The 13,745-nt window shown below is 44.1% G+C and overlaps 6 protein-coding genes across 6 annotated transcripts; all 6 read right to left on the bottom strand.

Moving 5' to 3' along the window:
* Positions 1–75: 75 nt before the first annotated feature.
* On the bottom strand, positions 76–1,131 carry PDR16 (LALA0S07e04588g1_1; the record flags this gene model as incomplete). The annotated part of the gene is made up of 1 exon (XM_022771516.1): positions 76–1,131. The coding sequence occupies one exon, from the start codon at positions 1,129–1,131 to the stop codon at positions 76–78; it is 1,056 nt and encodes a 351-aa protein (XP_022629415.1).
* Positions 1,132–2,364: 1,233 nt separating this feature from the next.
* LALA0_S07e04610g (LALA0S07e04610g1_1) lies at positions 2,365–4,110 on the bottom strand (the record flags this gene model as incomplete). The annotated part of the gene is made up of 1 exon (XM_022771517.1): positions 2,365–4,110. One exon carries the CDS (start codon positions 4,108–4,110, stop codon positions 2,365–2,367), a length of 1,746 nt encoding a protein of 581 aa, XP_022629416.1.
* A 1,452-nt stretch (positions 4,111–5,562) lies between these two features.
* Positions 5,563–6,663, bottom strand: ELA1 (LALA0S07e04632g1_1; the record flags this gene model as incomplete). Its single annotated transcript, XM_022771518.1, has 1 exon — positions 5,563–6,663. The coding sequence occupies one exon, from the start codon at positions 6,661–6,663 to the stop codon at positions 5,563–5,565; it is 1,101 nt and encodes a 366-aa protein (XP_022629417.1).
* Positions 6,664–7,130: 467 nt separating this feature from the next.
* On the bottom strand, positions 7,131–8,285 carry URE2 (LALA0S07e04654g1_1; the record flags this gene model as incomplete). Its single annotated transcript, XM_022771519.1, has 1 exon — positions 7,131–8,285. One exon carries the CDS (start codon positions 8,283–8,285, stop codon positions 7,131–7,133), a length of 1,155 nt encoding a protein of 384 aa, XP_022629418.1.
* Positions 8,286–8,621: 336 nt separating this feature from the next.
* Positions 8,622–10,373, bottom strand: JJJ1 (LALA0S07e04676g1_1; the record flags this gene model as incomplete). The annotated part of the gene is made up of 1 exon (XM_022771520.1): positions 8,622–10,373. One exon carries the CDS (start codon positions 10,371–10,373, stop codon positions 8,622–8,624), a length of 1,752 nt encoding a protein of 583 aa, XP_022629419.1.
* Positions 10,374–10,515: 142 nt separating this feature from the next.
* On the bottom strand, positions 10,516–13,374 carry CNM67 (LALA0S07e04698g1_1; the record flags this gene model as incomplete). Its single annotated transcript, XM_022771522.1, has 1 exon — positions 10,516–13,374. The coding sequence occupies one exon, from the start codon at positions 13,372–13,374 to the stop codon at positions 10,516–10,518; it is 2,859 nt and encodes a 952-aa protein (XP_022629420.1).
* Positions 13,375–13,745: the final 371 nt, after the last annotated feature.

Genomic DNA, 13,745 nt, shown 5'->3' on the forward strand with positions numbered 1-13,745 from the left:
GTCTATCTAAATACAGTAAGCATTGAAAGGTCGGAAGCCATTTTCAACGTGTTTGTTTTTATTCTTGCAACCCAACTATGTGCTGGAGGACTCGACAGGATGAAGGATCTCCGAGTGGTCTCCTCTAAGGTCATATTCGCTCAGCCCGACCTTACTTCCGAACTTTTCGAAGCGTGACAGGTAATGAGAGCGCTTTTCTGCAGAGATCTCCAGTAGTCTGGGCCAGTACACGTCGTGGTTGTACGTAAAGTCCAGAAGACCGCCGTAGAGCTTATCGAGCTGATCTTCAGGAACGTATTTTGGGAAAGGTTCATCAAAGACCAATTTCTCACGGGTCATTGGATCGATGAAAGGATGGATCATCTTTAGGAAAGTCCAAGCCAGCCATGGAATATTTGTAAGAAGTGCCTTGCCTAATCTTTCGGGATAGTGAGTTTGTAGAATATGCAGCACTTCTTTGCCCACTCCGATGGGTGGTATTTTACTGTTACCGGCAACTTTGGGCACATCTTGGTGGTCTTTGAAGTCGATCAACAATGCCAAGGAGTCCTGACCAGCGGGCATGAAATCGATGACTCTCTCGAGCATGAAAACCAGGTGCTGGACTTGGCGATGCGAAGTCTTGGTGTTTTGGCGTCCGGCTTTCAAATACAGAATTGGCCGGGCGTCGTTTTCAAACCCCAACACAACTTGTTTTCCTGTCCTTTCTTCTTCCTCCACGGTTGCTGCTGTTAGCTTGTCGCCGTTTTCTTCACCGAAATCGTCGATGCCAAATTGACGTCTCCAGGCTAGCGATTGCGTGATACGGGAAATACTGTCTGTGACATTCCATTTAGTAGCCCGTAGGTACCGCAAAAGACAGTCTCTGGTGAGCCATGCCCTTTCCAGCACTTTTATAGGCTCCAAAGACGTCTCTGGGCCGTTAGCCTTTTCTGTTGTTGGAACCTTCAGCTCTGGATCCTGGAAGTGTTTAAGCACCTGTATGTACTTGGCTTGCTGTTCCGATGACAATTCCACTGGTTTAGGAGGATGGATGGAATCCGCCAATTCTGCTATGGGTGTTTCGATCGGTATTAATTTCGACTTGTCCACTGCTGTTTCCTCCGGCTTGTCTTTCTTACGTCTAAACATTTCTTATACTAACTCTCTTATAGATCAAATCAACAGTCACCGTCTAATTTCTTGATTCCTGGCTGTAATGCAAGCAGTCCTACTGACGATTCGTAATAAGCTTGAACAATCTTGAACAATCTTGAACAATCTTGAACGAATTAAAGCGTTGTTGTGTCTAATCAACTTCGTCGATGTCACCTACAGTTTACCTTGAAGCTATTTACATTTAGTATAAAAACTTCGACTACAGCCACTGTACGAATCAACAGGTGCCGTCCGTCAATTTTTAGTGCGTTTCCTTCCGGAGCGATATAGTCACTCGGGCTTAATTCCACGGACGAACATCGCCCGAAATCTTCACAACACCCTCAATCACCTATCCGTTTAGAGTTAAATGCATCCACGAAATACTTGCCAGCACGGCACGGCTTTCTTACATTTTTAGAAGCTACGACGATGAGTAATGGCCTCCGACGCTCGAGTACAGAACAATAGGGCCCGTTAAAGCCGTCTGCAGAATAAAGATCTATACGTTCAGCTTGAAATTTGGCTTGATTTTGTTTAGTCGTCGCGAAGAGTAACAACGATGATTACTGGTAAGAAACGAGTTGTCCGATAAGAAAACGCGAGGCGGAGAAAGATCAAGAGCATTTAACAAAAAGGCTGCGTTGTTGCTGTGTTTTAATTTTTCGTGGACGCAGGGAAGTTCGATGGAAACCTCGAGGGTAGAAGACCCTGATTAGGCTCAAGACCAGACCTGTCTGTGTACTGTGTGTGTGTATATCTGGCTAATTGTCTAATGGACGAGGCTTTATCGTAAAATCTTTCACGATTATTGACGACGTGTAGGTGAATTTATTGGTTCGCGAGTAGAGGATCGGGTAGAGGACGCGGGACTTAGCGGTGACATAATACGACAAAGTGATATAAATACATTCGGTGATGAGCTCTACCCGGTGAATTGATCCTTGCAGACAAACATGACTTTAAAACGCTGTTTGTGACTCGTTGGTAGGGCAGTCGTTAGGTTTCACGTTTTTATCTTGTTTTTTCTCTCTTCTTTCTCAAGTAGTTCATGCTAGAATTGTACTCTCCGAGTTTGGTTCAGTAGTTTATTTAAAAGCTCGATATTTCAACTAATAGCGACTAACGTTGATTTACAAGCGTGAGGCTTGCATGTTTGATGCGTAGGTGAGGAAATTTTCATGCTAGCTTCTGTACTCCTTTTTTTTTTTTTGTTCGTTAAGAAAATCACAACAGCCCAGCGACAAGGCCAATGCTCAAGGTGACTAAAAAGCTGATTATTCCATGATTAGGCACAGTGACGCCCACTGCTGCATTCTTTTTGCCAGTACTGGACGAGCCGCCAGTGGAACTAGCACCCGAACTGGTACGGGAGTTGGAACCAGAACGAGTGTTGCTGCTAGATGAGCTATTGGAACTGCCACCAGTTGCGACGGCTCCGTCGGACGACAGGGTAAAGATATTACCACCTGTTGAAATAGACACAGCAGAAGAGAAAGTAGACGAGTACATTGGAGCATTTGTAGCGCCAGGCACCGAACTCGAGATCACTTCCACGTCTTCAGAACCGCCATTGTAGTTGGCTTGGGCCATGGAAATTTGCATGTTGTCGATATCGTAAACGACATACGCAGCAGTAAGGAAGTTGTCACCAAGAATGTAACTACCTGAAGTCTGTGGGATCATTCCCAAAGCGCACTGGGAAGAGTCACTGGTCTGTATCACATAGTTCGCCAGACTGCTCCTTATTTGAAATCCGCCGAAATCGAAAACAAAAGAGTCGTCGTCGCTAACCTCAGAGCAATCAAACAAGTACAGCTCACTCGATGAATCGTATTGGGCCTTCAGACTCGAGGCTACCGCGCTTACTAGCGAAGCTGGCAAATAACTAATAGTAGAGCCCGAATCCAAGACAACTGGAATCTTGGTTGTGGTGTACGTCTTTTGAGTATTGTTGGCATCTATCCCCAACCCCTGTAAAGTGATTTCGAATCTAATAGGATTAGCATAACCTAGATTTTTGTAGGTATTGATGATGGGGACTGTGTAAAGAGATCCAGTGTACTTGCTGTGGTCGACGCCACCAAACAAAATGGTTCCCTGTGTTTCTTCTAGTTTGTTCAGGTACAAAGAAAAAGCTCTGCTTTGAATGTCGCCTTGCAACACAAGCGCAGAAGGGAAGTTGATATACGTGCGGCGGTCCTTAGAAAGAGTGTTCGTAGACTCCAAATCTTCCATACCAATACCCATGACACCAAATTCAGATGTACTTTCGTTAGCGACAGCAAAATTGACACTAGGGATTTGCACGTCTTGCAAGGTGACTTTGTCAGAGCCCCATGTACCCAATGCGTAGGTTCCATCACCGTAAGAAATGTAAAATTCGGAGTTGTTGGACTTGAAACTCGAGGACGAGTCGGTGGCGAAAGTACCATATTGGGAGCACGACAACGTAGCGTCTCCTGCAGAAACGGATGTTGGACCCGGTTGAGTTCCGGTCACTTGAGTGACGGTGGAGAGTTGTGCTGTAATGGACGAAATCCAGCTACGTAAGTCCTTTTCCTCGACATCCACATTTTTCTTCGACGACGACTTGGCACAGTAGGGATTATTGGATCCCATTAGCCACAGATCCGAAGATCCGGTATCGATAAGCAGAGTCTGGTTTTGCTCGGGTGTACCCACACCGATGTTCACAGAGTAGAAGGTCTGCTCGTTTTTTAAGTACACCAAAGCGGTTCCGTCGCTCCTCTTGGTCAGTTTCGCACTTCCCGGGGCTCCTGCAACTGCTGTATCAGCAGAATCGCCCCTGAGCTTGTTGAAATCAAATTTGACGTACCTTTTCTTCAAGGCTGCTGATGATTCATACAGCGGAATGTCCAGATCATCATCAGTGGTGGCATTTGAGGTCCACGATTGAGCCGAAACTTGCCACATGGCTCCGAGAGCCAAAACGGCCGTGCTCAACTTCATCTTCGGTCAAAAATCTAGTCTAGACTTCTAATTCTTGAGTGCCAACCAGTCTTCAAACAGGACACTTGTTTTCAGCTTTTTTGAGCTCAAAAAAATACCAAAAAAATTGGTTCCAAAAGGCCTAAAAGTTCCTCAGTTTCCACCTACTGTACTGAACTTCCAGGAGTGTTCAATGGCCACAATCAAGCTTGATTTCAGAACGAACAGTCTTATTAAGAATAGTAGCAGAGGCTTTGACAGTTTAATTTTTCAAGCCTTCTTTACCTAATTGAATAATGGATGCGAAAAACTAATAGTATTGGAAGGCGTGGCGTGCAGATCGCGTAACTTTCTAGGGCGACAGCGAAGGTATCGATCAAATAGTGAAGGGTATTATCAAATAACCTGAAGTAGTATCCGAATTAGTATCCGAAAAAGTTTGAACGCGTACCTGAAAGTACCCGATTATTTTTTAATAAGTATCCGAAATGTACCCGGCTGAGTTATAGTAAGTACCTGGCTATGTACCCGGAATTCTTAAATCAACTCGTCTAAGTACCTGAACAAATATCCGCTTTAAATGAACGGATAGTAAACCAGGCTGTGGTTTGTGGAAACGGGTAGGCTAATACTACCAAGTATTCATGGGATATATACTAAATGCAGTTGAAGATAAGGTGATGATTTGTCGTTCGTTGTACTGTAGGGGTGCGTCAGGGTCCGTTTGTTAGCAATGAGAGAGTACCATGAGAAAGATAATGGCTGGAATATTAGCAGTTGGTTTAATGATTGTTGCTGTTAGTAGCTGGGCCTCTGAATGCAAGTGTGAATACAGGAAAGAGGATGTAATGAAAGGTGAGAAAAAGACTGGCCAAATTCCGTAAGAAAAATATTCCGGACTGTGGGTGGGGTCCATGCACAGAGTCCATGCTTAGATTCCCCGAGGGATGCTGAAATTGCCGTCTTCCTTCCTCCGGTTTTTCTTCCTCGAGAAAAACAAGAATAGTCTCCCTGGGTTTGCAAAAATTCATGGGATTTTCGTTTGGCTTTTTTTTTTTTGGTTGTTGTTGCAAAAAAATGGGGTTGGCGATGGTGAAAGGATAGTTGTCGAAGTAGCTGGACTCGTTGTTCCTCCTCTTGACGACAGTGACGCCCACGCTTTAGGCCTATAACCCAGCAAAACAGCGAAACTTTTGATTACGTCAGCATTTATCACTTTCTCATTTATGCGGCGTTGCGGGGGCGGGCAAGCACACAAAGGCCAAGAAAAGAGTTCGTTTCTCTTACCAGGTGCCAGCTTATTGAGTCGTCTAGGTATCAGACAGCGATTACTGGAATCCACAACCATCCTGGCTCTTGTTCTTATTCTTGTACCCAAAAATCACTTCCCTCCCCTTCCGTTCTCCCAATTTGTAGTAGTACGGTGCATCTTGCAAGCGGAAACTCATAAACGCCCCTTCTTCATCAACGACATCAACGATGTGTGTTATTCTCGAATATATAAGCGTTTTGTTGATTTCCATGCTGTCTGGCAATTTGCTCCTGTGGCGACGGGACCGTGAAAATGCTGGATTTTTTAGACTTGTTGGTGATCTTGCACCCAACCTTCACCACAACAGGTTCTGTAGAATGCTGGATTGGACGATTAGAAACTTCTGGTGTAGTCGAGTTTTGACGTCGAAAAACTGGTTTTCTCCGTTTCAAGAATGGATTAGGCCCTTCCTGTAGTCTTCTCACGCGCGGCGGGCTTGAGAGCTGTTTCGGGCTTCCATGCTGTGAAGAATTTCTTGATATTTGTGAGCTTGCCACATTGGCCTTGTTAACATTTGTATGAGAAACGTCTCCACTAACCTCTGAGTTTCGACTTACGGGCGTGCCAACCTGACCGCCAAAAGCAACTCGGTTTACTGGACGCTTTGCACTGTCGAACCCGCCATTTTTGAAATGCTGCTGTCGCCTTTGATGCTCTTTGTATGATTTCACAAACAGGTCTGACCTATTACTGTTCTTCATGCCCGACTTGGTGCGTTTTTCGCAGTACAATGGATCCTCCAATGGTGCAATTTGATTTTTCGCTTTCTCTTGTTGTAGTTGCTGCATCTGAAATCGCAGCCTTTGTGTGCTGAGCTCCTGCTTCCGCACTGTGTCCGCTTGGTACTTGAAGTAAAGCATTCGGGAAGGAACCCGGTATTTCTGAATTTCTGGATCCTTCTTGATTGCAAATCGCAGGAAACCTTTCATGACTTCTGCATCATCCAGAAGGTTGGGGTCATGCTGCTCGATAAACGTCACAAAGTAGTTCATTATCTCATCCCGTTTTCGAAGAAAGGATTCACCTGCATGTAACGGGTAGTCTTTTGCCAGTAAGTTACGCCAAATTTCATCATCTTCAAAGATGAGCAAAACATTAGTCTCTTCTAGTTTGCAAAGCTGTTCCACTTTAAGTTTCATGAGAACATTTCGGATCAGTCTGTAGGGTACATTGCTGACGCTTCGCAGTACGAGATGATTTCTCATTAGCGTGAGCTCGCACAGTTCGCTTAAACTTTTGACTCTCGAATTTTGGGAATTCATACCGGAAGGTCCCAATAAAGCACTAGATTGACAAGCTTGCTATTATCTTGGAACGAGTCAAATCCAGACGAATATCAAATCCTTTCTACTATTTGCGAAATTCTGTGAACTAGTATTTGTTAAACTACTAGGAAGTATATTACAATATATAGATCCAAAATTCCAAGCAAACCTGATGACCATGAACAGTTGGAACTCGACCCAAGTCTGTACTCTTGGAACAATACTTTGTGATCCATTTTACATTGGTAAGAATTTGAGTAGCAAAAATCTTGTTACATACGTCTGGGATGCCATCAAGACAAAGACCTGTTCCTATAGTGTATTATATGAGGTCAATAAGAACAAACTTTGTATCAATCAGATTATTCAAAATTCATCTATCGAGGGACCGGACTACTGTTTGACGCTTCGACGGTCTTGATTCTCATTCAGTAGTTACCCATGCTTCCGTTAATGCCTTGTTCTTACTCTCCGCGAAGTGCTTTAATCACAGCAGGTCTTCTCATCATGTGCTTAGTCCATTTGTACACTTCGGGGAACTCGAGCTTGATATTTATACCAATACGATCAACGACATTATTCCAAGGGACAAATGATAGATCGGCGACAGAAATCTTCTCGCTCACTAGCCATACTGGATAATCGAAGAATCGGCTCCGCGATAGCGGCGTGGTTCCTGCAGAGTACGCCGCAGCATTTTCAGTGTCTAATTCCATGATCAGAGCTTCTCTTCGCTCCGCCAAAGCCATTTCAACGACACCATAGACCCTCCTTACCTCATCAGTGTAGCGGTCCACGGCACTTTGAACCTTTTGTGAATGGAAATACCTAAAATGCAGAGCTTGTCCGATCATGGGAGCATGTCCAGAAGTCTGGAAAAACAGCCAGGATGTGATCTGAGATTGATCGACAATGTTGTCGGACCACAGTAGTGGGTCACCCGTTTCGCGATAGTAACGATTGACAAGATGAAGGATGATTGCCCCGGACTCCCAGATTGCCAAGTTGTCCATAGCATGATCGATAAGAGCAGGGACCCGAGCATTAGGATTTATAGCCACGAAATCAGGGGCTCTGTGCTCCCCTAGGTTGAAGTCTAAGAAAATAGTGTTGTAGGAGAAATTCAGTTCGCTCAGCGTTATGGCAACTTTGAAGCCATTAGGTGCTGATCTATGGGAGAAAAGGGTGTACCCCTCTTCAGGTTGATTAAGGAAGAATTTCGTAATTCTGGAGCTGTCTATTTGTGCTGGCCCCAAGAACTGCTGATGCTGTTGCTGTTGTTGTTCCAATTGCCGTTGTTGCTGCTGTTGCTGCTGTTGTTGTTGTTGTTGAGCTTCATGTTGTAGTTGCTGCTGCTGCTGAACTTGTTCCTGCTCCCTTAGTCGCCCACGGAGCAGCTCTTCTGCCTGCTGGGCGTTTAATGAGTTTCTTTGAATTTCACTCAGGAGTTGCTGCCGGTTCACTCGGCTCTGGATGTCGAAATTTATGTTACTCTGATCCGTCGTGGTGTTGCTGTTCCCCAAATTCACTTGGCGAAGGGCACTAGAAAGGTTTGAGACAGCTGCATTGCCAGTTATACTCCCAGAGAGCGATGGTTTGTCGTTAGCGTTGTTTTGCATTGAAAAAGGTCTAAAAAGGTCGAATTTTTGCCTAGTTTTTTCACCAAATTAAACCGAATTTCAGGATTATCCAACAAGACTACAATAAGCTGTTACAAGAGTTCACTGGAGAACCTGTGTTCCTTATTTCTCAGCTGTGATGAGCATTGTTCAAGAAAACTTTTCCAACGGACAACTAACTGGTAGGTAATATATAATTTGACTAGGACAGGACCCACTCAACGCACGTGACCAAACACTCAGGACTATAAGAAAGACTCTCTCATTGATTGTTCCCATCGAACAACCCAGATTTAGTGATTTGGTTGTTACTTTGATCATCAGAGCGTTATTTCGTTACCTTTGTTTTGCCTTGTCTTTCGACTTTTTCGTGAGTTTTTGTTTGGGAAAAGCGGCCGCATGGTTTTCCCGTTTAATGTGGTCAAACAGGGCATTTCTCGATTGATAAGTTCCTGAACATTTTTGACATGCAAATTGTGATGATGGCTCCGATACAGATGGTTTGTTATGCGCTTCTGTGGTCCTCACTTTGTGATTTTTTTTGGTTCTCTTAGATATGTCCCACTCATCGCTGGACTCTGCTTTATCACTGTGAATTTTATCTCGGTTTGAAGTGAGAGAATCCAGTAGTTTGGATAGCTCCTCATCTTCCAAGTCGCTTACTGAATCAGAAACATCAATTTGGTCAACTTCCACGTCGACCTTGACTTGCTCTGAATTTAGGCCAAGCTCTGAAGTTTGAGATAACGCTTCTGAACTTATGTCATCGAGGGAGCTATCGTCCTCGTCGTCATCGTCGCATATACCCTCAAGCTCTCGTTCAATGCGTTGCAACTCGCTTTCAATTTCGTCAAGATCCAATTTCCCTGCGTTTTCACTCGTGTCTTCAGCAGCAGAATCGAAGTCTTCGGCGTCAGAAACGGCATCCAGCCCCAAAGTCATGTTGTCCTTACGCATTTCTCTCTGTATTTGCTGCAGGTTTTTTTTATGTACTTTGGTGGAATTGTGGTTCTCGAGCTGCTTTTCGGATTTAAACGTCTTGCCGCACACAAAACATTCAAAAATAACAACGCTTGTCTTCGATTTTTCTTCATCGTCAGTCAAGTTATCGTTTCTGTCGTAATTTTTTTCGATTTCGCTCCAGTCGAAATCGTCTACCGTCTGCCAAGTCTGCAGCTTGAACGGATCTCCAACGATCTGTGATCGAGCCTCTCTATCTTTTTCGATTTGCCGCTGTAGATCCTCACGCATCTTCCTGCGCTTCTCTTGTTCGAATTTGGCTGACCCTTCCCTCATTCGGGAGTCGAACTTCTTGATAAAAGTCACATACCTTTTTACTGTCTTGTTATACTCACTTCGTGCTTGCTGTCGCAGCTTTTCGTTGCGTTTCCCGATCTCCCGCTTCGTCCTTCTGTCGTAGTTGCGCGAATACATATACTCATCTTTCCAACTGAAAGTTTTGACAGTACTAAAACTGGACCAATGACGGTAAAATGTTCGCAGATGCTCGAATGACGCAGTAGAGTCCCCAAAAGCCGGGAAAAGCATCGATGCTTTGGAAGTATATTTTTCAAACGCTTTCTTGTAACCTGATTCAAGTATGTCCGTCTCAAACCATTGATCCTCGTATTTATCATATTTGTCAAGTCCTTGCACTCTTCCAAACTTGACCTCTTCACTGGCTAATTTAGCGAATACTTTGCCTGCAATCTGATACAACCCTGCTGGAGAGTCATCGATCCTAGAATACAACCCAGAATTAAAAAATTTGAGCAAATCGTCGGTGGTAATTCCCGTTATTGAGCCATCAACCTCATATTCATTACCATCACCGTATCCATCATCAAAAGCGTCCTTTTCGTCGCTCAAAATTTGGTTTTTATGAGCATCGTACCATGCCCTTTCCTGGGCATCAGAAAGAACTTCATATGCTGCTCGTATCGTTGCAAACACTGCTGTAGCCGCCTCAATGTCCTCGGGATTTTTATCAGGATGGTATTGCAATGCTTTTCGACGGTAAGCTTTCCTCAGGTCAGAATCAGAAGCCGTAAATTCCACTCCCAAAAGCTCATAATAACAAGTCTTCATAGCTACCTGAATCTCTATATCAAGACTCCATTCACACTTTACAACTCTTGTTCATTCCAAGAGAATCTCAACTCATCGCTTTCTCAAGACCATTTCATCTGTATAGCTTGATTAACTGAACTGAAGATTTTAGTATTACCGTTTATTGTGACGCTACGATCTTGACACTAAGCGCTTTGTATAAGTTATCCAAACATGCCTCTAATGGATGGTTCAATCGACTAATGTCGTGATGCTCGATGTATTGGCCATACACAATGTTTGTGTATCGTTTGATGTCAATTGTTTCTCCAAACATCAAATGATGAAGCTTGTTGGCAAAATGCAAACATACACTCTTCTCGTAGCGCAAGTATATTGCCACCAGAGGCATCTTTTTGGTAATTTTGGGAAGCGGGATTTCTAAAAGCAGGATGAGATTCTTGACCACGTTCTGTAGATCCGTGAGATCCATCTCATTCACGGCGTCAACCATAAGAGAGTCATAAAACTTGCGATTCAAGTCTGGCCGCGCCTGCGAGGCTACTTGAAACGTTATGGCACGAGCAGGGTTGCCCCGAATCCTCTCGAGCTCATGATGCAGTTGCTGGAGCTCTTCCTGCGAGACAGCATGTTTTTCACGCTCCTGACTCAAAAGCTTGGAAACCTGTGCGGCAGATACATCTTTGTCCTCAAAATTTGCTTTCAGGACTCGTAGTTCGGCTTGCAACCCACTTTTATCTTTGTTCAAATCGTCAATTTTGTTGCAAAGCTCCACAAAGTTTTTGCTTTGATTCTCGACTAGTTTTGATTTTAAGGCGCTGACCTCATCTCCCAAATTTTGACACGCTTCCAAATCTTTTGCTTTGTCTTTTAAAAGTGCTTGTTTGGCTGTTTCAAGCTCAGAAATACGTGCTTCTTGAACCTGAGACTTGTGCTCGAGGACTCGGATTTCCTCACGCAGCGGCGGCAATTCCTTTACCTTGTTTGCGAGATCACTTTCTAATAGATTGACTTTCGTCACCCACTCGTCGCTGATATTGCGCTGTAATCTTTCAACATCAGAAGTTGCAGCCTGCAAACTTAGCAACGTGGACGAGGAAGCTTCCTTTTCAGCATCGGTAAAAAAGCCTAGAACCTCAGGACGTCTGGATTTCAACTGGGCATCCAATTGACCGCAGAAGATGTCTTTACCGTACTGCTCGCGAATCAACTCACCAATAGGTATGTCGAAAAGAACTACCTTCTCAACATATGCCGTAAACATCGCATTTTCTTTTCTCGCAGACTCCAGCTCATTCTTTTTGGTCAGTAAAACATCCTGAAGCTGCCTTACCTTGTCTTCAAGCTGCTTGGAATGCTTCTTTGCGTTTGACAGTGCATTGAATTCTTTTTTCAGTTTTCTTTCTGCCTCTTCTTCAAGCTTGCCTATTGTTTGGACTTGCTCGGATGAAAGCTGTTCGAGCCTCTTGACGACCTTCTTGAGTTCATCGTTAGTTGTCTCTAATGAATCCCTCAACCCCTGTAATTCCGTGTGTTGCTTCTCTAACATGTCATGGCGACGATTAGCTTTGTCAGTTGCTTGCCGCGCAACACTTGCTATATTCTCAGCCTCGAGGATTTCTCTCTTGTGCACAGCTTTCTGTTCCGTCAATTGAGCAGTAAGTTTCTCAAGGTCACTTCTAAGGTCTCCATTTTGACTTTTTAGATACCCGATCTCATCTTCTGCAGACTTGTTCTTAGCCGAAAAAGCTTCCTTAACCGTTCCAAGTTCTTTTCGAAGGATTTCTATGCTCGCCTGGAGTGACATAATCATACTATCTGAATCTTGTAGTTTGGACTTGTATTGTTGCCTTTCCGTCTCAGTCTTTTCTTGCTGAATCTTGCTTGCAGATTGAAGGTCTGTACATTCGGCAGTGCGTAAGCGTAGGTCACCTGAAAGTTCACTTTTATCTTTCTCCAGAGCTGATATCCTTTCAGTCAGACCCTGGGTAGATGATTTGCAATTTTCGAGCTCACATCGCAGCTCTTTGACTTCCTGTTCGCGTTCATTGATCTGAGATTCATAGTTCGCAGTGAGAAGCCTCATATGTCCCTTGACCTCGTCTAACTCTTGGTCCCTGGAAGTGATCTGATCGCCGCTCCTTTTCAGTTGCTCTTTTTCTGAAGCCATCTGCTCCTGAACGATTTGAGCCGATATCTGCTGGGTGGAGAGTTGATCTTGTAAAGTTTTTATGCGATCAAGCAATTCTGTAGCCCTCTGGTCCCGATTCTTCACAATGGCCTGGAGTTCATCAATCCTACCATCTTTTTCGTTAAGATCAGACGTCGAAAACTTGGTCCCTGTATTGTTTACATCAGCACCATCGAGTTCAAATCCAGCTCTCCGCTTTGGATCAGTTTCGGGGCCATGGTCTTGAGGAAACTCTGATACCGATTTTTCTACATCTGCTTGCGGCCGGTGATTTTCCATGAACTTCTCTCTTAGCAGATCTCGCGGCTGAGTGTTTCTACTTGAAGGAGCCGATTTGCTGGTGTTTATAGGCGTCGACTGCACCAGAAGATCGTTAATAGTTTGTGCATGAGCGTTCCCGTTTTGAGATACATCTTTCATTGGCGTAGCACTCAAATCCGGTTGTGCAGTGGAAGCTCTAGCGCCCGATGGAATTCTGCGTATTGATGTTCGATGTGTGCCCTTTTCATTGATTTTTGGAAGATCGCTTGAAGCACTCGTTGCTGAATCAATTGATCCGGCACTGGCGGTGGCATCTTGATGAACAATACCTCTTTGGGCATCCAATTCTCTCGCCATTGCCAAGGCTTTCGTCTTGGCATTTATTTGGTCGATGAATGAACGCAAGCTAAATCCTGTTTCGGCCCTTATTTTGCTTAGAGAAATGCCAGATTCATCGTTTTCATCAGAAATCTCATCTTCATAGTCGTATTTCTCATCTCTTGAAATGTTCGATACCGTACTTTGATTAGCCACTGAGTATATATGACTATTGCCCAGTCCCAGCATTTCTAGACGTGTGTCGCAGTGGTTATCGTTTGAACCCAACCTTTGTGTATTGAGCTTAGTATCTTGTTCAAGTACAGCATTGACAGACGTGATGATGTTTACATAAATAATCGAAATATCGCCAGTAGACACATTAAAAGACAGACATATTTATACTGACGAAAAAGCGTCAGTGAAGAGTAAATCTTGACTTCAAAAGCTTACAGGGCGTGCTATATCTGATCTAACATCCATTGTCTCGTCTCATTCCTCCAACCGTGGTGCGTCTGTATCGAGACTCTATTGGATTATATTGGTGCCTTGCAGCAATGTCTTTTCTTGTCAAATGAGTTCACACTAGATGCTCTACGTCAGAAGCTTGGATTTCTCGT

Source organism: Lachancea lanzarotensis, scaffold LALA0S07 (assembly GCF_000938715.1).
Source record: "Lachancea lanzarotensis genome assembly LALA0, scaffold LALA0S07, whole genome shotgun sequence".
Taxonomy (NCBI): Eukaryota; Fungi; Ascomycota; class Saccharomycetes; order Saccharomycetales; family Saccharomycetaceae; genus Lachancea; species Lachancea lanzarotensis.